General features: G+C 40.9%; 2 protein-coding genes across 2 annotated transcripts in view; one reads left to right on the forward strand and one right to left on the reverse strand.

Moving 5' to 3' along the window:
* Positions 1 to 342: 342 nt before the first annotated feature.
* WRNIP1 (Werner helicase interacting protein 1) lies at positions 343 to 24,428 on the reverse strand. Its single transcript, XM_027682636.1, has 7 exons — positions 23,729 to 24,428; positions 14,080 to 14,271; positions 12,819 to 13,063; positions 7,164 to 7,393; positions 2,517 to 2,672; positions 1,578 to 1,657; positions 343 to 1,100 (listed from the first exon to the last, which is right to left on the reverse strand). Exons 1-7 carry the CDS (start codon positions 24,251 to 24,253, stop codon positions 825 to 827), a joined length of 1,704 nt encoding a protein of 567 aa, XP_027538437.1. The 5' UTR covers positions 24,254 to 24,428; the 3' UTR covers positions 343 to 824.
* MYLK4 (myosin light chain kinase family member 4) overlaps positions 13,058 to 25,374 on the forward strand; it is an 81,561-nt gene continuing 69,244 nt past the window's right edge. The window contains exon 1 of the mRNA XM_027682614.1: positions 13,058 to 13,125. Within this exon, the coding sequence (XP_027538415.1) occupies positions 13,070 to 13,125 (56 nt within the window). The 5' untranslated portion in view covers positions 13,058 to 13,069. The remainder of the gene's footprint in view (positions 13,126 to 25,374) is intronic.

Genomic DNA, 25,374 nt, shown 5'->3' on the forward strand with positions numbered 1-25,374 from the left:
ATCCAAACTCTGTATTATAACAGCACTAAGTCAATTTGTGTCTCTCAGCTTTCCAATTTAAAGCTAATGAAATTCTTGATGCACAACTGGAAACAGACAAACGTGTTTCACTACCAGGAATCTCCTCCAAAAAAAAACTCTCCCAAAATGTCACCATACAATTAAAATTTTAAGTGATAAAACTTCAAAAATTAACATCATTTGGCTATTTTTATGACTATTCTACTTACAAAATGAATTAAACTTGCTCTGGAAAGTAGGGATAATAAAATTAAAGGGATATCAAACTTTCAATACTACACTGCTGTTACAAGAGTATTTAAACAAACGCATAGACACTATTTTTAACAGCTTTATTGGTTGTACAAAATTTGTCTCTGGAATATCATAAGAGGAAGAATTACTTTGCAATTATATTTTGTTTACAGTATTTTAGCAAAGGTACATATTACTATTTTTTTGGAAAATAAACATTCTCAAAATCTGAAATCGATACTGATTTTAAAAAGCAGCACAGTAATATTCCTTGTCTCACAGCAAGAGCCAGAAATACAAGTCTCTCATTTTTGCTCCATGTGAACCACAGAGTGACAGCACTATAAGGTTAAAGGTCATGTTTGTATTTCTACATTGCCTAACTGCAACTCTTTACAAAATACCTTCAGAATAACAGCAGTAAAACCAGAAGGATAAAGAAGTATCTGAAAGGTTCATTGGCTTAATCCTTTCAACCACAGTAAAAGACATCTGACACTGTTAGGGGAATTTCTCTCCCAGTAGAAATGTATGAGTAATAGAATCAAAACTCATTCCAAGCACAGCCATCACGTTTTTTGTTCCTTAAAGAAGTCTTTTCCTTTCAACTCTTCTGGTAGATAGTCCTGCTCTACAGGTTCCTTGTACATGGGGTTATATTTGTAGCCTTTGCCATAGCCCAGGTTCTTCATGAGCCTTGTTGGGGCATTTCTCAGGTGCAGCGGAACAGGTGGCAGAGGTCCCGTGTGCATCCTCAGACATTCTTTGACATTGCCATATGCCCTGTACACCTCTATAGACTTTGGTGCTCTGGCAAAGTACACTACACACTGTGCTAGAATCACCTGGAAACAAGAAAAGGTAAAATGAAAAATCACTTCTTTTGGACTCTTAGGAAAAGGTCTGCTATTCAGGTTGTTTGTATAGCATGGCAGGGGATATGTTTTTAAAATGACCTCTACCTGCTACTCTATAATATGAATACTATTATTTAAAAACAACACAGCTTCTTGATTTTCACTACTAGAAAATAATAACTACTTCGGAATATATTATTTTACTTATAAGAGAGAGAAAAAAATGGACAGAGCAAAATGATATAAGTTCACATATCATATTTTGACAATAAATACACAGTGAATTTTATTTTAAACTACAACACATATTTTAAGAGCTACAATGTTCTCCTGTCAAAGAAGGGGCATGCTGAATGAACAAGTAACTAAGTTTGCCGTGTCCTTGCAATCTGTTACGTTTTATAGTTACAGACAGGTTTTACAGCTTGCAGTACTTTCAAATCAGTGAATTAATGAAGTCTTTACCTCACATTCTGGCATTCCAATAAAGTGACAGCCTTGATAAGCAGCAACTGCTTGTGTTAAAGCCAGAGGATCTGCCAGTCCTACAAAAAGGGATCAGATAAAAGCAGGCTAAAGTTTACGTCTCTTTTTTTTTTTTCAATTTTAATTTTTCCTCTCCTGCGAGATATCCATGCGAATTTCAAAGCTGCTTTCTCAGATGCTGGAATTTCTGGTACAATATCATAGCAGACATAATATATACTCCCTCCATCCATAAGCCTTCTCCCTTCTGTCCCACCTCCCCAAAAAGAAAGGTCTAAGTCATGGGTACAATTTACGGATTGAATCTGCTGCCACACAGTGGTGGCCTGAGCAGTAGCTGACCAGATATGAATCTCTCACCTTTCAGAATTGATAAAGAAATGGGAAAGTACTGCTATATAGACATAGCTTCCCCAGATCTCCTAACTCTTCACCCATCATACATGTTGCAGAAGCGTTGCTGCACCTTCTACTTTGGGTAAGTCAAGCAAGATGCCTTACAACTAGGGAGCCAGCTATCAGATGTGAGGTTTGTAAGTCAGGGTAGGCATTCACCAGCCAGACTCATTAAAAGATCAGACATCCCTGAAATATACTCTCTGTGGCACAAGGTTACTGGAGATCTACAACCACCAGAGTTTAAAAGAATCTATATTAATACACTGGCAAACCTGACCTCAAAAACATGTTTCTTCTGCAGCAGGTAATCATCACAATGACACCTGACACTGCATGTAGGTCTCTGCCTGCATATACAAAGCTTTTTGTTGAATGTGGGGCATTTCAGTATTTTGTACCTATTTTGCATATAGCAGTATTGGGTTTCTTTTTTCCTCAAAAACCAATTTTTAGAAACCAGAAGCTTGGCAGATCTTCATTCAACATAATATTCCAACATGAAATATTGCAAATACTGACCTATATCTTCACTTGCAAACCTCACCAGCCTCCTTGCCACATAAAGCGGATCCTCACCACCTTCAAGCATTCGAGCAAGCCAGTAAAGGGAAGCATTTTCATCTGAGCCTCTCATAGACTTGTGCAGGGCAGAGATGCAATTGTAATGTTCTTCTCCTATTTAGAATGGGGGAGAAGTGCACAAAGCTGTTAGGAGGAAATTACATGAAATGCATTCAAGAGAACAGAATGTATTTTACTAGATCAGCAAACCTAACCTTTTCACGTTCTAAACGTTTTCAAGTTCTTTTTATGTATACGTGCTTAGTCTTCATTAATGTTTTCAATGCCTTCATGGTTTGCCACATGAATCATTCCACTAACTACATAAGCAAAACAGAGCAACTGTAAATGAAAAGAAGGTGTTTTTTTAAAACATTGCAAGGCAAACAATTTGGTTTTTGTACCCTCACGACCTTTCCTTCAAAAAAAAACCCAACCCAGATATTTTAATCAGTTAGGAAGAAGACTCTATTTAAATAGCTCCTAATTGCCAAAAGAGTAAAATATAAGCACATATAATTGATAAAACTTGAAAATAAAGTGTGCAGTAAATCAAACATGAGTTTGATGCATTGTATGGGAGGAGTGGGGGGAAATGAAATGTTGCTGTGGATATACAGTGATGGAACATTACACAATTTGGAGAGAAAAGAATTGCAGCACACAACCCTGGCAAATGCCTAAGAAATCCTGAGTTCAGTTGTGGACACCTGCACTACTGGAAGGGTCCTGAAAACTGAAAGCAGGTGAAAGAAAAAAACTACACAAATAATACTTGAAATGCAAGACTGCTAAATAAGAAGTGAGAAGACTAAATGAATTACAGGGATTTTTTTTTTAATATTAAAGTTTAATATACGATTAGATATGGACTCCAAGAAGAAACAAATCTATTACACAGATCTTTTAAGGATACACTTAAAAATAGAGGTTCAATATTACAAACACTGAAAAAGAGTCTTCCTGCTTACAATTTTTCTCTGTGCGGCTGGTTTTGATTCTTACACATTTATTTTAATCAAACTTGCAAGAGCATTTTGGCACAGCATTGTTGTTAAACTTTCCATGTAATCTGCCCTTCTTACTTTTTAAAGTGCCTGGCATTCCTTGGCTCACAGTTAAGCATGTATTATAAAGGCAACTGGCTGCATGCACAGTCATCTGTTAATATTTCTCCTTTTCCTCAGGCTAAAAGGATTTACAGCCCAAGGGCCATATCAGAACACACCACCATCACTTGTAGGCCCTGCAAAATAAAAGGCTGCATGGATGAGTTTGAAAACCAAAATCCCCGCAGTGCTGCAGTTGCTCCTTTCACAGCCAGCAAGACCTCCACCTCCCAGGTCAGAAACTGGGTCCATCTTCCTCCACCTCTGCTCATGCTGGAGTGCAGTTCTGTGGAGAATTCAACACATGCGATGCTGGCAAACACAGGCTGACAGACAGCTATTTTTGCTAGGACTCCACACAAAGAGCCCTGTGGTATGCAGCCATTACTCCTGCCAACACAAACAGCATGTCCATGCTCCATCATGACACTTGAGTTAGTAGCAATAAACCTAAGCAGCTGAACTCGCATCGTCCTCTTGGAAGAGGCGTCTCTTAGTCTCTTAAAAGTAAGGAAGATGGTTTTTAAATATCTCCAGAGGTTGCACTCACCCAGATTCTTCTGCTGGACTGCTTTTTTATATGCTGTTTGGGCTACTGTAAAGTGTCATATTTGGAGACACAAGCTGAAGAGGCAGAAGGAATGCAGTGGATAGGTTGGGACTAGATATATATACCTGCAGGGGGCTTCAGATTCTGCAGGCTGAGAAAGGGAACAGTTTTCTTCTGCCTTTATCTCCTTCCTCACAGAGTTAATGTTGGTGACTGAGCCATTAACATAATGACAATACTTATACACAAAGACTTGGGACTTCTTCAGAAAAACTGCATTAAATGCAGTTTCAATTAAAGGCAAAATACAGTGACACATTGGACAGAAGTGTTATGTTTCCATTTAAAAAAATATATTTCATAGATATCTTACTTGAGATACCAGCTTAAAAAAAAAATAGAACTTTTAGTAGACCTTTATTTATTAGCTCTGTCCCTCACTCTGGTTAGCCAACATATAGATTTTGGCCTTATCAATTCAGACACATACCAGCTTATCTATCACTGCTGTTCTGCATCCCAGATACCTCTTGAAATCAAAACTATAAACAGTTTTTGGGATCAAAGTGCATTTGCTCTATGCAGTTCCCACAAAGGCAAATACCTTTCCGAAACAAGATACTACACAAGAGGTTTTGTGGAGGGGAGGATTTTCTAGTGTCTAATGTATATCAACAAGATTTATGTGTCTGTATATGTCCATAAATTGCTTTATGTGCTCATGAAGAGTTTTCAGGCTAATTTAGGATGCCAATTTATCTAGAGACTTATTGGTAGACAACTGGGAAAAGGTGTCATTCACTGTCCATAATTAATATTTGGAGTTCTTAAGCCATTCCTTTTTAGGAAGGTAGTGGGCAAAAGTAAAATCACAGTCCCCATATCACAGTTTTCTATCTTAGCTGTTCATTAATAAAGGGCAGAAGAAAGTCTTGAAAGTAGGACTAGAGCAACAGCACAGATAAACAGACTTCTCGTTCTGGTCCAGCAGAACAAAATTAAGCTGAAAAAAAAGATGGCTGCTGGCAGTAGACTTTGATTAAAGTTGGTTTTTTGTCCTTCCAGCTAAACATGTCTGCACACCTATCAGAACAACATCCAAACAACCAGATTATGAATATTTTCTTCCCTAGATTACTTGTTGAAAGTACAGAAGAGAATGCCCAACTACACGTATTTGGCAAATTTTGCAGAAGGTAACAAAAAAAAAAATTATGTAAAATCAAAATTCCATATTTACTCAACTTTGAACACTAATCAATTATATGGTGCTCTCTACACGAACACACTACATGAACATACATAAACATGTATGTTGCTGCTATCATGATTAGACAGCATCATGTCTCTCCACTTTATAAGGCTGAAGCATTTTATTTTAGAGCATTGTAGATTCCAGTACCACAACTGTGATTCAAAATTTATTAGCTAAAACATGCTACAATTAAAAAAAACTTCTATATAGTAGCCTCACTTCAGAAGCCCTTTGTACACAAAGGACAAACAACTTACTCTGCTATGGACAAAAGTGGTCAACCAAGACGCAGACTACTCCACAGAAGAGAGAAATTCTGTAAAGACAAGTACTCAGAAAACCTGCTACTGTGACAGTATCTGTGGCAGGCTCTTTGACATGTGTACAATCAAGAAAAACTAAATTTTCATTGTTTTCACCACTCTCTGAAAATCTATGACCAAAAAACCCCACAATAACCCACAACAAGGATTTCTGTAACAGAGAAGGGCCTGACACCTGCTACCTAGATTGGATGCAAGCCTCAGGAAGAGGCACTGTGTGCCATCTCTAAGAGAGCAAGAAGGTGTAGGAGGGCTGGGAGCAAAAGACACAGCCAAGAATTCTGCATGACAGTGGCCACAAGGAGACAGCAAACACACAAGGCACAAGAGACTCACACTGGCAAACCGGTCAGATTTTCCACTTCCTTCCAATCATAATCTCTTCCTGCCACAGACGCCATAAAATTTTTCTTCTCCCTCCCCCTGCCTAGCCTGAACTTCTCAGCTGCCATTCTATCGGTATCTGCTCAGCTGCCTTGCTCCTGACAGTGAGTCATCATTATTTCCTTGGAAGGCTGCAAGCAGACATATGTTACAACCAACCTCAAGAAACCTCTCATCACAGGTTTTGAACAGTGGTAGTTAATTAAGCATTTTAGATACAGTGGCAAAAAAAAAAATAAAAATCAATCAGTTCTTCAAATACTGCTTGGCATAATCATTTGATACTATCCTGGATGGTCATTCAAGTATTGCTGAAGAACTACATATTAATTCAAGGAGATTCATCTACTCTCTAATACTCACTGATTTTTAACCCTCTCACAAAAAATGGCATAGTGGCCAGCTACTGTGATGCCTAAGATTGCCAAGTCATAAATTTAGCAAGAGTGATTATCACATTAGGAAGCCTTAAATGTAATTAGATTTATATGACCTGCCCTAAGCAAGCTACAAAATTCATTACCTTAAAAAGCAACTCTAAAAATAAAGCTAACTGCTCAGGTTTTGATGTAACATATTGCTGTGAATGTGAGCACTTTCAAGACTTTCAAAGGAGTAGAAGTGCAATGGAAGACATCTAACCCTGTAAGAAAAATGTTCTCATCAAATTCTTCGCCTACTTTACACTGCAATCCTCGTAGAAGACAATATTCTAATAACCTTAAATAACAAATAATTCCACCATGCAACTGTTTTCAGGGCAGCAAATGTGTCTTTCAGCTAACCTACACTTCCTAAATGCTAAGAGGAAACCCTGTTTAGAAGGAATTTCTGGCTGAACTGCATTGTACAGGAAAACTAGTTTCTAGGGCAAACCACTGTTTCACTAGAGCACCTGGTATGAAAAAGGGAGAAGAAAAAGAAATTACAGAGACTATCACCTCTTGAGAACACTGCATCTCAGAAACCGTATCAGGTACTCACCTGCTCGGTCATACAGGATGTGGGATCGCTGGAGCCCTTCCTTTACGTGCTCTTCTGTTATCAGAATGCCATCTGCAGAACCACCTTTGGTAATATTCAAAGGACTGGTCTTTCCTGCTGCTAATCTGGCCTGAACTGCCAACTGGAGTCCATTCAGTCCAGTCCTTGCATCACCGTCGCAAAGGTAGGCAAGTGTGTTTAAAGCTTTGGCTTCTATGAACACCGGGAATCTGCAACAGAATAACCACACACCATGAGCCCCCACCATGCTTATTATGCTAGAGATAATGTGTCTTTACAAAGTTTGTTGAGATGCAGCTGGGCTTAAGATTCATTCTTAACTCATCCTGCCATGATTAAGTACTGCAGAGCCAGGGAGAACACCGTGGGACTCAACCCTCTTCCTCCTGATCCAATGCCTGTTAAATAAAATTGCACATGAAAAAATCTAGGGATGAACTCTCATCTATTTGACCCCCTTATTTTTCCTCACCTCATTAAACTCAATGGAAACTAGGGTTAGGTTTTTGCCAGAGCACAATTCTGACACAGCCAGTTGAACTTTACACAAGGTTTTACTCCATCACCATTTCAAACTCCTTGTTGGAAGAACAATGAAAAGGTAGAAAGCTATCCAAATGCAGCCGAGAGAATACAGCGAGTTATAAAGTAATTAGCATATGGTTTTGAACTAACTACCAATAGCAGGAGCTGCTGTTTTCTTTAAAAAGCAACAACTGGAAGGATTGTTTATATTGTAAAGTATATGCATCCTGCTTTTCTTTTTTTTGTATGATATTACAGCTTTAGTCAGTGGGGTATAAAAAAAAAATCTTCCTATAAAGAAATGGCATCCCAATACATGCATGTCACTCTTCTTGCCATCTACTATTCTAAGTGTGCCAGGACTATACAAATACATGAAAAAGGCCAAATTCCAGCGAACTCACAATCTGAATGAACAACATGGGAAGAGCTGAGAAATGGAGCTGCAGGTGAAGAATCTTCTGAGATCTCATAGTGGGTCTATGAAAACTCTGGGAGAACAACAAAGTCCTCAAGCTTTGTCTCCAGGTTTTCATCTAGCGGGCTACAGTCCCCACTGTTGGGGCATATACAAACCAGCTCACCCCTGCACATGTCACAGACGTACTGTTGAGGATTTAACCCTGAAACTTAGTTAGTAGACAAGGTAACACCTATGATGTTTGCCAGTCAGAGGATACAACTGATTTGATTGGAAACAGTAGCTAATGGAGTTAAAACATGGCATTAAGTAATGGCCTAACTGAGCCATTTCTAGTAACTGGACTGCGAATCATGTATCAGCAGGGATAGCACACAGAGCTTGGTGTGAGAGGCACTTTCTTATGAAGCTCTTGTGTGTCAAATAATTAGGGATTCACAACAGCCCTGCACTTCATTCACTGAAAAGAAATATTACTGTTATTACCAGTGGTGTACAAAAAGACAACCCCAAGTGTTCCAGGAACATGTATCCACTGATCTTCATTACTTGACTTCTCTTCCTCCTTGCAAACCCACTTTGCACTTGTCACACAAAAGAAAAGCACTGTAAGTCCTGGAAAAACTTCAACAGTTAATATTTGAGTCCTCTCATGGCAACACATAAGAGCGAAAAGCTAGCACAGCTGCAATCTTAATCCACACCACTGCAAGTGAAGGCCAACTTGTCTTCTAGGGGCAAAACCCATGCTGCAGAGAGTAGGCAGCAGGAATCACACCCTGTGGGAAAAATAAATCTATATACACATATCTCATCATACTTTTTTCCATCTTCTTATTTCTTCTCTATTTGATAAAGCTAGGAAAAAAATTTAACACACATACAGTGGCACTTTCGCCAGGTGCTTCAAACACCATTTTGGTGTTTGAATGAGGAAGCAGAAGAATACAACAGCACAGGGACTTATTCAGTCAATTATCTCAGGCATCAAATTCCTTGAAATCAGGGAGCAATGTTCATGCCTCAGCAGTACAGACAGGCATCAGATTTTTCATATGCATTGAAAAAAGCCAGCAAGGGAAGCAAAATCAATTTTTAAAAAAACAGCAGGCACTACATACAGACATCCTGCTGCTATTACCTTCATCAACAGGGAACAAAACCAAATATACGGCACACTGAGTAAACACTTCAGATACACCGGCAGGGCATACTGAAGAGAAGGTTTCACCTGCAAGGACTCAGTTCTTTGCCCGCTGTTTGCAGAGAAGAACACCATGCGGTTGAGGCCTCCTCAAACTGACATCCACCACCAATGCACACAGCGACTGCCAAGTAGAAGGGAAGCACTGAAAGTATTAAAAAGCAGGTACTACACTTGGAAGAAGCTACGTACAGTCTATACCAAACCAAGTCGAGGCTTCAGGGCACTTTTGCCATTTATCTGCTAACTAGAAGCTTGGCAAAAAAAGCTGCGTTGTATTCCTGCCTCTTCAATTGCACTCTAGGACTCTAAGTGCCCTGTTTACTCAACACAAGCAATTTATATTACAGAAATTGAAACAAATATTCACAAGAAAGTATGGAAAATCTGGTTACAAGCGAAGATCTTGTCCACTTCCAGGGCGAAATCCACTTCTCACCTCAGCAACTCATTTCCTGCAAGGAAATTGGATAGATGTTCCAATTAAGGAGTAATTTTCAAAAGGGTATTGAACACTGAAGACCCAAAGGAATTCCATCTTCAATGTTGTGATTTACAAGCCAGTGAATTTAAAACATGTTAGAACTTGTGATACAGCCAGTAACTAGATGAACTGCATAGTGTCTGAGCTTGCCGACAGGAAACCGGGGATCCTTTCATTTCCCTCAGCTGAGTGCCTTCTATGCTATCTAACTTCAAAGACATTAATCCACTATCCAGTTTACTGTCTGACTTCAATTACAGCTACCACTCTGAGGGCAGCACTGGAATGATAAAAATAAAAAGCCAAGAAAAGAATTTGATTTCCTCCATCACCGACACAGTAGTAGTGTCAGTGTACACTATTACTGTACACCTGGAACAGCTTGTGCTACTACTGAGGCAGCATAAACTTCAGAAAGTACAAGCAAAGGTGTAGCAATATGAAGCATCTTCAATATTGACTTCTTACTTTTCTACATCCTGAATATGTTTCGTCCTTTCCTGTTACCCATCTTTCAGTTTGATTTACTGCAGACTTCACAGGCACAGTTTGATGGCAGTAATGCTGGTGAAAATGTAACACAAAGCACATCTTATCCTAAAGAAATACAGTAACTAACATAAAAACCGTCAAAGAAGCTTTATGAGCCATGATGACACAACAAAGATGCCAAAGTAGGTAATACCTCTTGCTAGTTCTGTTTCAGCTTTAGAGCAAGAAAAGGCCACAATGGAATGAAAGAGAAGCCAGGTGACCTAACCCTATCAGAAGCCTGCAACAATGGTGGAAGAAAGATAAGAAAAATCCACCAAGAAAATTTAAGAGAACAAATTTGGGTAGAGCACATTTTCCTTGTGGAGTGCAGATGATGAAACCATTGAATCACAAAGTGATGGCTGCATTCTTTTTGAGCACAGAAGATGCCTGTAGAGACTAAGGAAGATTCACCCCTCACCTTATTCCTCAAGGTAGTAGGAGAGACCACAAAGAATTATGCTCTTCTTCAAAATCTCATTTTTAGGTAAGCTGTCATGTCAGACAAGTGATGTGATACCAAAACCATTTGAAAAACTGAGGCCAAGCAGCACATTCTCATACTGTGGCCTGGAAAAAGGGACTCACATGGGAAATGGAGTCCAAAATTCAATGTACACATATCTTGTGCCTTCTGGCTTATCTCTGCAGCATTTTCAAAGCGGGCATACCCCACCATTTGGGGACACATTGCCTTACAGCTCGTTTTCTAACTCTGGAACAAACGTGAGCACAGTTAACAACCAAATCAATTGTAACTGATGACTTTAATTTATTCCTCAAGACATCATGAACAGTTACCTTCCCGCATTTAATGACAGCCCTGCTTCATAGAAGCAGGGTGGTCAAAAGGTATGAGACAACTGCTCCTGCGCAGTAGTAGCTGGAGAAGAAATGAAGGAGCAGAAACGGTATTAACAGTGAAGTAAGAAGATGGAATTAATGAGGCGGCCAAAACCAGAACCACAGTAAGGGACAGGATGGATTATAAAAAACCTAAGCCATCAGCAACTCTACGTAGCCTCTGTGGACCAGAACCAGATAGTGTCAGAAAAGACAAGACCTGACACACAACTGCAACAAACTCTCCTCAATTCAAAACCCTATTTTTATTTTCAAATGCTTGACTCCCACGTTATCCATCGGAGTGTGGCCCTCTCTCCTCATGGAGAGATTACTGAAACTGTGCTAGTCTGACTGCATGCCTGCCAGACTTCTTTCAGTTTGATGAAGCACTACACTATGCTGTTTAAATCACCCATAGCTATTGGAAGGTTACAGATACAGAGTCTAGCAAAACCCAAACAACTGCAGCTGAAACTATGCCTTGTACTTTAATCCTGTGTAGCAAAGAAAGTCTCTGAACCCCAGTCAGGGTGTAGCCACAACCACAGCTGTGCCATTACATTAAGGTTGACATGCAGTACTCCCTTCTCTTCTAAAATTCACATTACTACAACATGTAAAAGCAACAAATGAGTAAACTATGAGGCAGGGTAATCTAAAACCAAAAAAGAAATACCTTTCCTTACAGCCCTGACCTCAGCATTCAGATTGGCGATTCTTAGTGCTTACATTCTGTGATAAAGTTCAAGCGGATTCCCTCTCATTTATTTCATACAGACTGCCTGCCAATCACCACCATGTCAATGCACTGTAAATTACTAGTAGTGTAGCCAAGAACCAACATGAAGGAAGTGTAAGAGCCTACATGTGAATACCACAGTACCAAGCATTATTCTTATTTGCCAGCCTTCCATTTCAGAAGGCAGATAACATCCCTTATGGACAAATCCGGACCTTGTTTTTTTCCAAAATTTTCTCAAGTATTTAATGTGACTCTATCTGGCCTGGACATTAAGGAGCAGAGAAAAATGAAGTCTCTTAACATCTCACAGCAACAGCCTCCTCTCCTCAAAGGATACCATAAAATATAGCACAGCACAAATCCTGCAATTAAAGAACAGGAGCAGCAGCATCCTCCCTGATCTTATTAAAAAAAAAATTCTCAGAAAACAATGAACTTTTGTCAGGCACTTTCAAATTAATTAAGAGGGGATACTTGGTCCACTACTGAACGGTAACATGATGCTTTTACAACCAGTAACAAGAAGTAATACACATTAGGACATGACAAAGACCCAGTTACAGACTTCCACAGCAAATCCTCAGCAGCAGAATGGATTTAAATATCCTGTGAGGGTGAGTCAGGAGCTACAGATCCAAGCATAAAATTCTCTCCTAATCCAGACGGTAAGATTATGTTTTGGATGGAGAGAGCCAATGCTTTGAATTCTCTCTCTCCTGTCACCCCCGCCCCTGCCATATGCTGCCACTTCTTTTCTTTACTATCAGAAGTGGCTAGGGTTTCTCTTCCCACCCCCCAACTGCTTCATTCTCTCCCTGGCAGGCAGTCAACTCCTCGGGCCGTGCGCGTTAACACCCTGCAGCCCATAAAGTACTCACTCTGAGCTCTCGCTGCTGCTGCCAGTTGCAGAGCTGCTGTGCTGGTCACCCTGGCCCAAAACCTGGACCCCTAAGGACCTGACGGCCCGCATCAGAATTGCCTCCATTGCTTCCACCGAGAGCTTCTCCAGGACGATCACCCGGCACCGGCTCAGAAGAGCGGCGTTGACTTGGAAGGAAGGGTTTTCTGTGGTCGCTCCTATCAGGGTCACTGTCCCGCACTCAACGTGAGGAAGGAAAGTGTCCTGAGGATGGGAGGGAAGCAGAAAAAGCTGATCTCGATCAACGACAACCTGAAACATCCCAGGTGAGTAGGCTGTCATTTTTTTGCATCTTGTGAGTCTTTGGGTTCCCTGTTGATATGACAAATAACCACACTGACAAGGCAGTTCATCTGTGCAGATATGTAAATGATTTAATTTCATGCACCCAACATGCTACAGGCTGTTCACCTTAATAACAAATGGTTGGAATGAGAATGACCTTACCCAATGAAAACAGGGTAAAAAAATCTGCAAATTTTTAGTTTATTTATATGGATTTGGTTTATTGCTTGGCAACATAAGAAATCATGAAATTGCCTTATCAAGTATTATGAATAGTGAGGCTACGCTATGAACCAACCTGTGGGGCTACAATTGCCTACATAATTCTATAGGATGGCTCAAAAAACTACAGGAAGATTGCAGTACAGTTCAATATAAAAACTATAACCTGTAGTGCAGCATTCAAGCTTTCCATGTTACAACTAAAGAAACTTTATAACTAGAAAAGGCAAAAGAAAAAAAATACTCAAGTGATGGCTGCAGTGTTATCCCAAAGCACCATGCCATGCCTTACTTTTTTTCACAGAGTAGAGGGGACAACATTAAAATACATACCCTTGGCACATTCACATTCCAGACCTTTTTAAAGGTAATACAGAATGCTACCATGAGGTGGAGGCTGAAATGAAGATGTGTGCAGCAAACACTACTAACATGACTTGGCAGAAATAAAATTTCAGAAAAACATCATATAAGGACTCGCATATAAGTCAACTATAACTCAGCCTTTCATTTAAATCTTTGAATCACAATAATTAAACTCTGGTTGGAAGTAAGTTAAGGAATTTAATTTTTATGTTTCTTCCTAATTCACCTACTAAAAACATTAACATTGAAATCAAAAGCCCAAAGGAAGGTATCATCTTAAGGCAAAGTAGGAAATTTTACAGAAGTGCTGACAAAAGCTTTTTTCAAAAAGCGGTGTAGTACAATACCTGCTGAGATTTATTGAAACGATGGATCTCGTCAATAAAGAGGATAGTTTTTCTCTTGAAGAGCCTTCTTTCATTCTGGGCTTGGCTGATGACATCTCGAACATCATTTGTCTTGGCACTTGTGGCTGACAGTGTCACAAACCTTGTGCCATTCTTTTTGCTGTTGTTGGCTATGATGTGTGCCAGTGTAGTCTGAAACAGTAACAGGAGAAAGCTTTGTAAAAAATCGTTTTGGACACAGAAAGTACCTATTTGAAGAAAATATGTAAAGAGCAAACCTATATATTTTGGACACGGGGACAGTGTTGACAGTTTATACAGTAAGCCATTTTAGTCCATGTTATTCTAGCACATGGAAGACTTCTAAACTTCCTGCTAGAGGTAGTTGCCAATTCCTCTGCTGCATTTCTAATGCCTGCACTTTTACGTACCAGACCCAGTGAGTCTCAATACTGAAAAGGCCAGCAATGACAGCTGTCTCCTTTATCATGGAAGAAGAACTCTTTGCCAAATACATATCTGTCACAGAAGACAGGCTGACTGCAATTTACTGTGCAGTTATTTTGTAAAGTATGTTAATAGCTAAAGAGCTGGACTGTCCCAAGACACCTGCAGCAGAGTTTACAGTGCAACCACATTTCACAGATTCACAGAATATGCTGAGTTGGACGGGACCCACAAGGATCATCAGGTCCAACCCTTAGCCCTGCACAGGACCAGCCCCAAGAGTCACACCATATGAGGGTATCATCCAAAGGCTTCTTGAACTCTGGCAGATTTGGTGCTGTGATCACTTCCCTGGGGAGCCTGTTCCGGTGCCCAACCACCCTCTGAGTGAAGAACCTTTCTCTAATATCCAACCTAAACCTCCCCTGACACAAATTCAGGCCATTTCCTTGGGTCCTGTCACTGGTCACCACAGAGAAGAGATCAGTGCCTGACCCTCTTCTTCCTCTCATGAGGAAGTTGTAGACTGCAATGAGGTCTCCCCTCAGTCTCCTCTTCTCCAGGCTGAACAGACCAAGTGACCTCAGCCACTCCTCATACGGCTTCCCTTCAAGGCCCTTCACCATCTTTGTTGCTCTCCTTTGGATATTCTCTAATAGCTTAATGTCTTTCTTATATTGTATAGACCAAAAGTGCACACAAAAACATAACCTACAATGTTGTTAATTAAACCCTTTTCTATTTCCAATACATATGAAAATGAAATTAATCAGACAGGAGTTTCTACAAAATCATGGGAATGTTAGTACTGAAAAATTATATATGTGCTTAAGAAAATGTAACTCTTAAACCTAAATAGTCAACAGTAATCAAATGCTGGCCCAGGGAAGTAAAAGACAGCTGACTGAACAAGCTGTTGGCTGTTTTTAGTGAGCAGCTATGTTGTTTTTCTTTCCTTATGAACAACCTCTTCAAATCAGAATTTATTTATATAGAATTTCACAAAGCCTACCAAAGCACAGAAGCAATCTCCAGCAACCTCCTGGGTAGATTTATTACACCTGAAAACATCACAGGCATGATTTTCAGACTTTCCTTCACAATCCTTAGTAAAGGTGGGTGTATCTGCATGTCCCAAGCAGAGTGTATCTCTATTTGAAAGTACTGCTAGAGAAAACAGGTGATTCTTCCATCAAGCACACTCTTCTATTAAAGGAGCCTGAGGAAAATGAAGACAGGAGAGCCTCAAAAGATGAGGAGTGGGACAGGTGCTGGCAAAACCACCTCAGAAGATGTTCCAAGTGCTGAGGGTAAAGCAGCAGGTGCTGTCAACCTGATCCTCTTGCAGGGAGGCTATAGAAACAACCACCCACCACTTGGCTACCAGTGCTGTTGCAGCACTGCTCTGTCTCTTTAATGGATCTCCTTGTCTCAGAAATGGCAATCAGCCCAAGATGGAAAAGCAGAGGCTAAGGAGGAGGATGTATCACTATTTATTCTTGCTTTAGTTTTAGTAAGGGCTTCCTGATTGTTTTCAGAAGTGGTGTCATTTCAGGTCCTGATACAAGACTCGTATTCCATGTTAGATCTTCCCTCATTCCCTGGAGCTCAAGCAACCAGCTCCTCCCTAACTTGTATCACTACACAAGACAAGACTTGAAAGACACTTAGAAAGTGTTTGCAGCAAAGCCTACAGAAATCAGGAAGATCTGGAAAACAAATCAACCAACCAAATATCCTCCCCTCAAAACAAAAGGAAACTATCTTTGAAATTAAGCTACCAAATTAAAACCAAAGTTTGTGTTTCCTTACAAAAGGGCCTTGATTCAGAATGTACCTTCAGAGGATATACCCATGCCTTAAAAATCTCTCAAAGCATGGAAAACCCCCAATACATCAAAGCTGAGGATGAAAAAGGAAAAATGTACCTCTTCCTTCTCTAAAAGTGGTAGTGGTGAGAGGAGGAAGAAAAATGAAAAATAAGTCAAATGGCTATTCTTCTTGTAGCTCCACTTGGACTGGTAGCTCACAATGTACCCTGGCTGTCATTCAGAGAGTTTTGTTGTTTACAACAAAAGCTGCCACGAATTTGTTTTACACACATGCAGGAGTCCATACTTCTAACACCAATTTAGGAAAATGAAATACAAAGAGATTTGTTTGAAAGTTACTATTAGACCAAGAATCTACTTGAAAACTGCTGCACAGCTCTCAGCCAGCACGCACCCCTCCTGCTCTGCCAAGTTTGGGGTCACCAAAGGTTGTAATAAGAATAACATACATTGCCTCTCAAAAGCAGTGTTTGATATCGACAGGCATGTTCACAGTCCCTTTCTTCTGTTTTGCACAATTAATCACTTAGCAAGTCTAACTGCCTATCACATACAGATCAAACTCTCCCCGCCTCTGAAAGGCTATTATTTCCTATGAGTTCAGATTTTTTATGCTGCTGCTTCTCCCACCATCTCAAGGAAAAGCCAGTAACATTCCACACTGTTTTCTGCCTCTGTTACTTCAGGTTACAACCTAAGAGAACACATAACCTAGTGGAGACTTAACTTAAGCAGGGTTGCTTAAGCATGAAGGCACTAGCACAGAACAACTATAACTCATATGCTAGACCCATAGTTTCCCCTCACTAAATTCAGAGGCAATGCATTTAAGGGATAAGAAGAAAATTAGAAATCTGATATGAAATAAGGCAGAAGAAAACACACTGAATATCCTTCACCATCTAAAATAATTTTGAAGTTTGGCTGTTGCATTAGAAAACAAGTCTTTTAAAATAGTAACACTGACATTGCAATTTAATATGAATTAATAATACATCTATATCAGAATTGCATAACAAGCAGGAAGAGGAAATCTAAACAAATTGATAATCTGCTCCTTTTATTATATAGATTTTTCTTAATTAGCTTGTGTTCTTTCCTTATGGGGAGGAGCAGAAATATTGTTTCCCACAAATTAAGAATAGGAGTGATTCTGCAAACTAACCTGTTGCTAACTTCACTAAAAATTACACCTTACAAAGCTCACAGTCCTTGCCCCTTCCAGAAATCATTCTCGGTTCTATTATCACACCAAACTATCCAAGCTCACACCTATCATCTCAAGTTTTATGCCAAAAATTGTGAGACCTTTCTGACTTACCTGTTTAGACAAGCTAAAGCAGTGCCATCATAAGGAGCTGTTCTGAAACACAGAAACATATTCACCAAGAAACTCCTGAACCATTACTCACCAATCAATAACACTTTCAACTTCAGCCTGTGGTCATTTATTTCCAGACCCACTACACACAGAACAAACACTTAACCGCTGAAGCCCTCCTTTACTGCCCTGTACATTGCTTTGTGTCAGCCCAAAAAGGAATATCCTCTCCCACGGGCTGCAACCATAAAAAACCCAGCAACCAAACACAAAAATAGCCAAACAAGCTCACTCTAAACCAACTATGCTACCAGTTCTTCCAGGCTTTGATACAAGTTAGGGATGAAACAAAAGCAACCCGTAAAGCATGCTTGACTCCACACACCTCTCACTGTCACAGCAGAAAAGTCAATCCAATTTGCTGTTTGGTTAGCTGGTTGTTTGTACTAGGAGACAAGAATTTTCTGTATACCCACAAGTTTCCGTGACTGGGCAACTCTCTTTAAGTATTCCCCTACTGTCTGCACTGTCACTAGTCAATGCAGCTTCAAACCCATGGAAGAAAACAGTAAAACGCAAGTTTTAAGCCAGTTGTATCGATGCTGATGTTCAGTGACTAACATTATGTTCTTAGAATTAAGGTAGTCGTTTGATTTTTGCACCCCTGTACCAGGCCATTAAAATATGCCCATTGTGTTAGCTCACCAAGGCCCCTTACAGGAATGAAAAGTGATACTGCCTAGCTCTCTTCAAAAAGTGGAACTGAAAAAAAATGGGAAAAGATCAGAATATATGGTCAGATCATATATTGAGTTAAGAAGTTGACTGTGAAACCTAAGATCATTCCAAACTTTTGTGGAGACCAGGTAGATCTTATTTAGGGATTTCCCTAAGGTTGTCTGCTCATGGAGACTTCCCTTAACCATTCTTACATTGCATAAATTTAGTGAAACAACCGTTGTAGATGTCAGGCACAGAAAACACATGATCTCTCAATCACATCTATCCTGTCATCAGCTTTCATGCCAGAGAGCTCCTGCAAGGCATGGAGAAATGCTCATAGCCTTTCTGTTCCAACTTCACAGCCCTTTTCATAAGGAGTTGACATTCACACTACATGTTGCAGGAGCACACTGGTGCAAGAGCTCTCCTTCCAGCTGGATGGGTCCCTCCAACATAGATGCTTTGCTCTGCCAGGCCACGTTTCAGTGACCAAAGCAGTCTGGAACAGATTGGTACTAGTGTTTAGACTGCAGTGCAGCATGGATTATTCCTGAGCAGGGGTAATCTAGCTGGCACGTAAGTCTCTCCAACAAGTGACTTTGCTGGTTTGTTCCAGAGCAAACCACTGTGTGAATTATGTTTGGGACAGGGATGACAAAACTAGCATCCTGATTTTTCTTTGTGGCTGTTTGACCATGACTTTCTTGGTATTTTTTCCTCCCCCTTTATTCTGGCCAGGATTTCCATACCTTTGTTTACAAGGTGTTGCCATCAATGGCCTCTCCTCTCCCTGAACCCTCCCTTTGCTAGCAGCAGGGCCATATTGTCATTGAAAAGCAGTCAGGAAAGGCCATACTTTGTTTCACTGCCTTGAGGGAGACACCAACACTTCCAGCATTCTTGAATGCCAAAAAGGGGAACAATTCCCTGGCACGCAGCTCAGAAAGCTGGGGTCTGTCCTACCCAATACTGCTGAGCTGCCCCAAGCTACCACGCTGCGTCACAGGAGATAATTCTGGCTGTGTGTCTAAAGGAAACTGGCAGGATAGCAGATGAACATGGCCTGGGGACACTGTCTATACAGATAAACACAATCAAAAGTAGCAGCAGTTGGCATTTATATAAGGGCAGATGCTATTCTTACCCATCTTGTTTGGTTCCTCACACCCCAAATAGCCCACTGAGATACTACTGGAGGAGTAAGTGTCACTGAACAAGAGCCACAACATGTGGTTTACAGCACTTCCAGAATCCAAGCCCAAGCAAGCATAAACAGATGCAAGGTCATTGCATAATGTTTACTGAAATGGAGCTGTTGCCTCCATTTGCTGCATCCAGATTTGTCTCCTTATATTCCAACTTTTTTCATGAATACAATTGTGTTTTCTCCTCCAGATTTCCCTACCTAGAGAGTTATCCTAAGTTATTCCTGATTTAGATTGGCATAAGCAAAAACAAGCGCACTGTATTAGAAGACTTCTCCCAGGCAACTGCAAAGACAAATCCATTTTTCAGAGTTGTTCTGGACTTTCAGTGTATGCTACTGCAAAAGACATCATGCATTTTCAGTTAAAAATTTCATGGTAATCAATCAAAAGAACTCTTACTTCAAATGGTTCAAATCAGGCCCCAAGCTGTATGAATAAGAGAAGATGAAATACACTCAAGTAATCAAACAGCCATTTAGGTAACCACTTGAATTAGTAAAACAGAAAGCACTGGAGGGAAGGGATGATAAATATGCAGGGAGCAAAAAAAAAGTCTTATCTTTTGTAGGGAGTGGGTTCATGCCACTTGCTATCAAGTTTTTTCTTGTTAAACAACACACATAAGAGGGAATGTTTACTGTATTTAAATACAGAATGTTCAGGTTTATAAGGTTAAACTGCATCTGTGGCCGCAAAATTATTCAGTGCTCAAGTTACGCCGTGTCCCCTTGCTAACTCTTTACTAAAATTGGTGTCCCAATGGCAGACAAGCAAAAATCTAAATCCCTGCATTAAGGTGCCATAAATCACAGTACAGCTTACTCAGATTACATTAGGATTGATACAGGCTTTAAAAAATTTGCATAGTCAGGACGAACAAGCTAACTGTTCCTAAGTTAATAACCACGGCATCTCTTTTAGGCAGTGTTTCTTCTGGCATGTGTGTGGTCAACTTCTTAAAAGCAGAAAATAGGTTCTCGTGTTCAACACTTAGGAGTGACAAAAGTAAGAATCAAAGCCTCTTCACCCAGAGCACCTTGGCTTCCTAAGAAATTAGGATGACAAATTCAAAGATCATGCTCCCTTAAAGGAAGAGGACTCAATACAGATGGAAACTCATGAGAAATGATCATAACAGAAGTACGCCAATTTTGTCTTTTCAGCTTTGAGGGTGCTTTCTTGAATATTCAAATGCAGCTGAGGCCAAAGTTGACTTGGGCAAAGCAGTTACAAAGCATTGTATTTTTACTCCAGTACCTAAGCTTTCATGATTAAAATTCTCCAAAAGTACTCATGACCTACGATGCGAAATACTGCAGTTGTAGCACTTTAACAGGCAAAATTATTTTCTTCTTGCTTAGAAAAGTCTGTTGAACTACTACTTCTCATAACGGTCCAAACTGAAAAATAATACACAGATTGATTTGAAATTTGGCCCTGATGATTTATTCCATCTCCAGTTATTTTATTTTTTTTAGTTAGTCCTGCTCTACCCTTTGCAAAAGTATCAGTTAGCACGGCATTTGGCTGTAGAAATGGAAGAAGGCATAGATGGGCTGCAATAATCGGATTCCATGGGTAGCAAGAGCATGAAGAGGTTTAAGAAGTGTATGACTATCTTACACAGCACTTCTGAATTTAGACCAACATATCTAATTATGCTCCTATTTTAGCTCTTTGATGGGCAGAGCTTAGCATGTGGCCTTGTTACATATGAAGCTACAAAACATGCAGTTATTTCTTATGATTTTTCCTTCTGAAAAACACTGTACTTAATGGAAGAAGCTTTTGATTATCAGTCCAACCAGGTCTTGAGGTAGTGAGAATAGTTACTTCTCCCTCACAGCTTCTTTCAAGTTTCAAGCACTACGTTACTTTCTCATTAAATGTTTTCTTAGATGTTATATACATAGAACCCAAATAGTAAGTGAATGGGACAGGCAGGCAACCACAGACTTCTTTTCCCATCTTTTAGGGGACTACTTTGCTTGCATGTTACATCTGTAAGGAGAGGAATTTAATAAAAAATATCCTTAAAAAAAGGATGGAACTTTCAGATATTTGCCTGAGACAGAGAATATGATTTATGGGGAAGAAGGCCTGAGATGAAACTATACTCTGGCACCATCCTAGAAATACTGATAACCATGGGTGAAGGAAAAAGTTCAAGTTTTTGCCGTAGGAATTTCTGGTTCAGCCAGTAATGGATGTTCCATCAGGAGGTAGCTGAAAGCACGTAGACTCAAAACTTTGCTCAGAAGGAGTAACCTAGAAAGTAGATGAGTTACCCAACAATTAAAATACTTTGAGAGTGAAAAAGTAACAGATAAATTGTGGAACTGTTCCTTGATGGGTCAAAAGGCACAGAATTGATGCATGTCAGCTGACTGATAAGCAGTAGAATTTAAACTCTGTGAGAAGCAAGCTTACTAAATATAATTCTGCATAAAGCATATGGGTGAAGAAGATGGGTCATAAGAAAGGAGAGTGAAAGCTGCAATATTACAGGCATAAAACAGATCACACATTCAAAGGCAGTCTTAGTACTGAAACACAACTGTTAAGCTGTCACAAGCTCATGAAAAAGCATGTCCATGGCCAAAACCAGGGGTATTCATCAAATCACAACCTGAAGGCCCCTGAATTCAGTGCCAGTTTTCAGAGACTGTACGGAGCCTTTGCTGTGCTACCACTGCATTTGTAAGAGATCTTTTTTTCCAGAAGAAAGAGGGCTTCGAGAAAGAGCAAGCACATGCTGTTGACACGAGTAACACAAAACAAAAGGCAGAAGAGTACAAATAAATATAGAAGCAAGCCCCTGGATGCATTACTCATTCAGCAAGGAGGATTCCTATTTGTTAAAGAATTTAATTCCACTTCTCTCTCTGGCCATCTTACTTTGGTCAATTCACCTCCCCTCATTACCTTTAGAAACAGCCCTCTTTACCCCATTTTTTCTGAGCTCTTGCTTTCTGCTATTACCTTGTTATTTTAAAGGAAATTACAATTATTTAAGTTCACCAGTTGGTTCTTTTCGGGTGTATGTTACCTAGTCTAAACAACCTGTTGTATCATTGCTAACAGTACTCATCTATCAATAGTTCTCATACTTGTGGCTTATTAACTGTGATTAACTGGCATTATTATTCAAGTACTATACATATCAAGTCTCCTTTTATTTTCAAGCATACTGCTGCTCTGTCCTTAACTTCTCTGCTAAGAATTAATTCCTTATTTTTCCTATCCCAGATTTCTCACACATACTCTCCACAGAGCCAAGACACCTATACACATAACATGCAAAACTTAATGCTATGCACACATCAGATTGACAGAGATAACTATCTATTTTGCTTGCCCTGCCACCCCACACCCAAATCTGAAATACAAGGACAAAAAGGAAGGCAAGATCTTAAGAGTGGTCTCTCCTGATCACACTTGAGGCATTCCTTTGGTCCTTCCCTCACTACTGCTGTGTTGTAATTACAGGGCCTTTTGGGATTATCCACGGTCTGCCCCTGTTATCTTAAAGGAGGCAAAATGAGAAGCTGTAGCAGTCAGATCCTGCAAAAAACAGTTTCAGAGTGTTTAAAGGTGGACATTAGGCTACCTCCCTTCCACAGCAGAGCTGCCTTCTCTCAGGGGCTGGAATTTGTAGGCTAAAGCAAATCCAGCACTCGCAAACCGCTGTATTAATCTGCTTGTGTCTCACATTGTTTCCTAGACATATTTACAGATTCTGTGTTGTTGCTGTTTTTAAGCTTCTCAATCATTGACTAAAACACAGCTTATGTTTTAGGCAATGGGTTTGGAGTTTACAAAATATTATCTTAAACCAAGAGGGGCCAGTGCAACCAAACGTCAAGATGCAGGGAATGGGACTGGTGGGGGTGAACAACTTCTATTTTATTCAGGAGGCAGGTTGTGTTTTTGTAATCTTAAGTGAAAACTAGTGGAAAAGGGGCCAACATAAGAAACGGTAAGACAAAAAAGAGCGAGTTCAAAAAGAAACGGGTCCCGCTCATCCTTTAAGTTCATCTGCCTCAAGAGTGAAAAAGCGCAGGAGATGAATCTCCACGCTGTGAGCCTGCGGCAGGACGCCCACCGCACGCACTCACCTTGCCGCAGCCCGGCGGTCCCCAGAGGATGAGGGAGGGGATTTCGTGGGACTCCAGGAGGGACCGTAGCAGGGTCTGCGCCCCCAGGACCCGCTCCTGCCCCACGTAATCCCCCAGCGTGTCCGGCCGCAACAGCTCGGCCAGGGGTTTCCCCTCCAGCTTCTGCGCCAGGCTGGCCCCGAGCAGCGCCGCTGAGCATCCATCCCCCGGCTGCACGGCGGCCTCGTCCTGCCCCGCTCCGCTCCTCCTGCCGCCGGCCCCCGGGCTCTGCCCGCCGCGGCCCTTCTGGAAGAGGGAGAAGACAGGGGGGCCCTCGGCCGGGCGGGCCTCCTCCGGCCCCCCCTCGGCCCGGCTGCCCGGCGGGGCGGTGGCGAGGCGCGGCCGCTTGCTGGGGGGCTCGGCCGCGGCCTCCTCGGCCTGCAAGCAGCGGTCCAGGTGCGAGTTGATGTGCGCGCCTGGCAGCTCCCGCAAGCACACGGGGCACCGCACCAGCGCCTCCTCCTCGGCGCCGTCCGTCGGCTCCATCGGCTCCCGAGGCCCGCGCAGGAAGCGAGGCCGCTGGCCCTGGGCGCCCGCAGCCCTTCGGGAGCTGTAGTCCGGGAGGCGCCGCTCCCCGCCCCCGGCAGCGGGGCTTTCGTGCCCCGCGGAGCTACTGTGGGATCATGCTGATCAATATTGTCGAGGTCTGTGGGTTTGCGGGTCCGCTGGGTCTTTCACTAAAATATGTACAAACTTCATTCTCGGTGGAAGAGCTACCAATAAATTACTTTTCCCCCCTTTTTTTCCTTTTTTTTTTTTTATTAAAAAACCCCCAGCTCTTGTATTATGCAGAATGCAGGGCATGCAGGTTGTATTTCAAAGCAGGGTGCAGTAAGCAGTACCATTCACGTCCTGATTTACCACCTGAACTTGACCCACTGGTAATTCTTTCCACATTACATCTTGTTTTCTTTCTTAAATTGTATATTTAGGTTTAATTATACATGGTGACATAATAGTTCCCAGCTTGTAAAATTCAGGTCAGCCTAATGTCAGATGTATGAGGAGGTAAACAAGTCTGCCTACTGGCTAACAGTACCCCCAGGCTTAAAATTTGAAAGTGGCTGGTTAGAAAATGGCCAATGGGTCAGAAATAAAGTTTTTACTTGAACTGAGAATGGAAGCCAAAGGACTGAGTTTCAAGCAAAATACTTTACAGCCCGTCATGTAAACCTAGTTCTGACTGAAGGGATTACGATCTAAAACCAAACGTTGAAACAAAAAGGGGTTGTTTATGTGTTCTTCTTTGTGGCTAATACCTATTTCTGAGTAGTTTTATAAACATTTACTATATTGTTTATATTTTTTATTGTGCAAATATATTAGTTTTCTGCTATTGGGCAGAAAAAGCAGAAGGGCTGTAGGTATGTACTGCCTTTTCTTACAGCCAGGCAAATTTCTGTTGGTTTATGATGTGTGTGTGGTTTTTGAGTGTGTAAGCAAAGATGTGGTTCATGAAGCAAGTTATTTTGCTTGAAGCGAGAGATTGGCTTGCTGAAGATGACCCAGAAGAAAGTATCTCCCTGGCCAAAGCTGGGGAATGGAAATGATTGGAGAAAGGTTTTCACCTTCCTTCGTGGGAAATGGAGCTCCACACCATGTGAAGG

Source organism: Neopelma chrysocephalum, unplaced genomic scaffold (assembly GCF_003984885.1).
Source record: "Neopelma chrysocephalum unplaced genomic scaffold, ASM398488v2 Primary Assembly neopelma1_22b, whole genome shotgun sequence".
Taxonomy (NCBI): domain Eukaryota; kingdom Metazoa; phylum Chordata; class Aves; order Passeriformes; family Pipridae; genus Neopelma; species Neopelma chrysocephalum.

What these genes read in the sequence shown, in the direction of transcription:
- WRNIP1 (XM_027682636.1), bottom strand. Translation starts at nt 24,253, where the DNA reads ATGGAGCCGACGGACGGCGCCGAGGAGGAGGCGCTGGTGCGGTGCCCC. An exon ending in CATCCTGTATGACCGAGCAG is followed by an intron (nt 2,673 to 7,163) that starts GTGAGTACCTGA and finishes CATTCTAAATAG; the next exon opens with GAGAAGAACATTACAATTGC. An exon ending in GTTTGCAAGTGAAGATATAG is followed by an intron (nt 1,658 to 2,516) that starts GTCAGTATTTGC and finishes CCCTTTTTGTAG; the next exon opens with GACTGGCAGATCCTCTGGCT.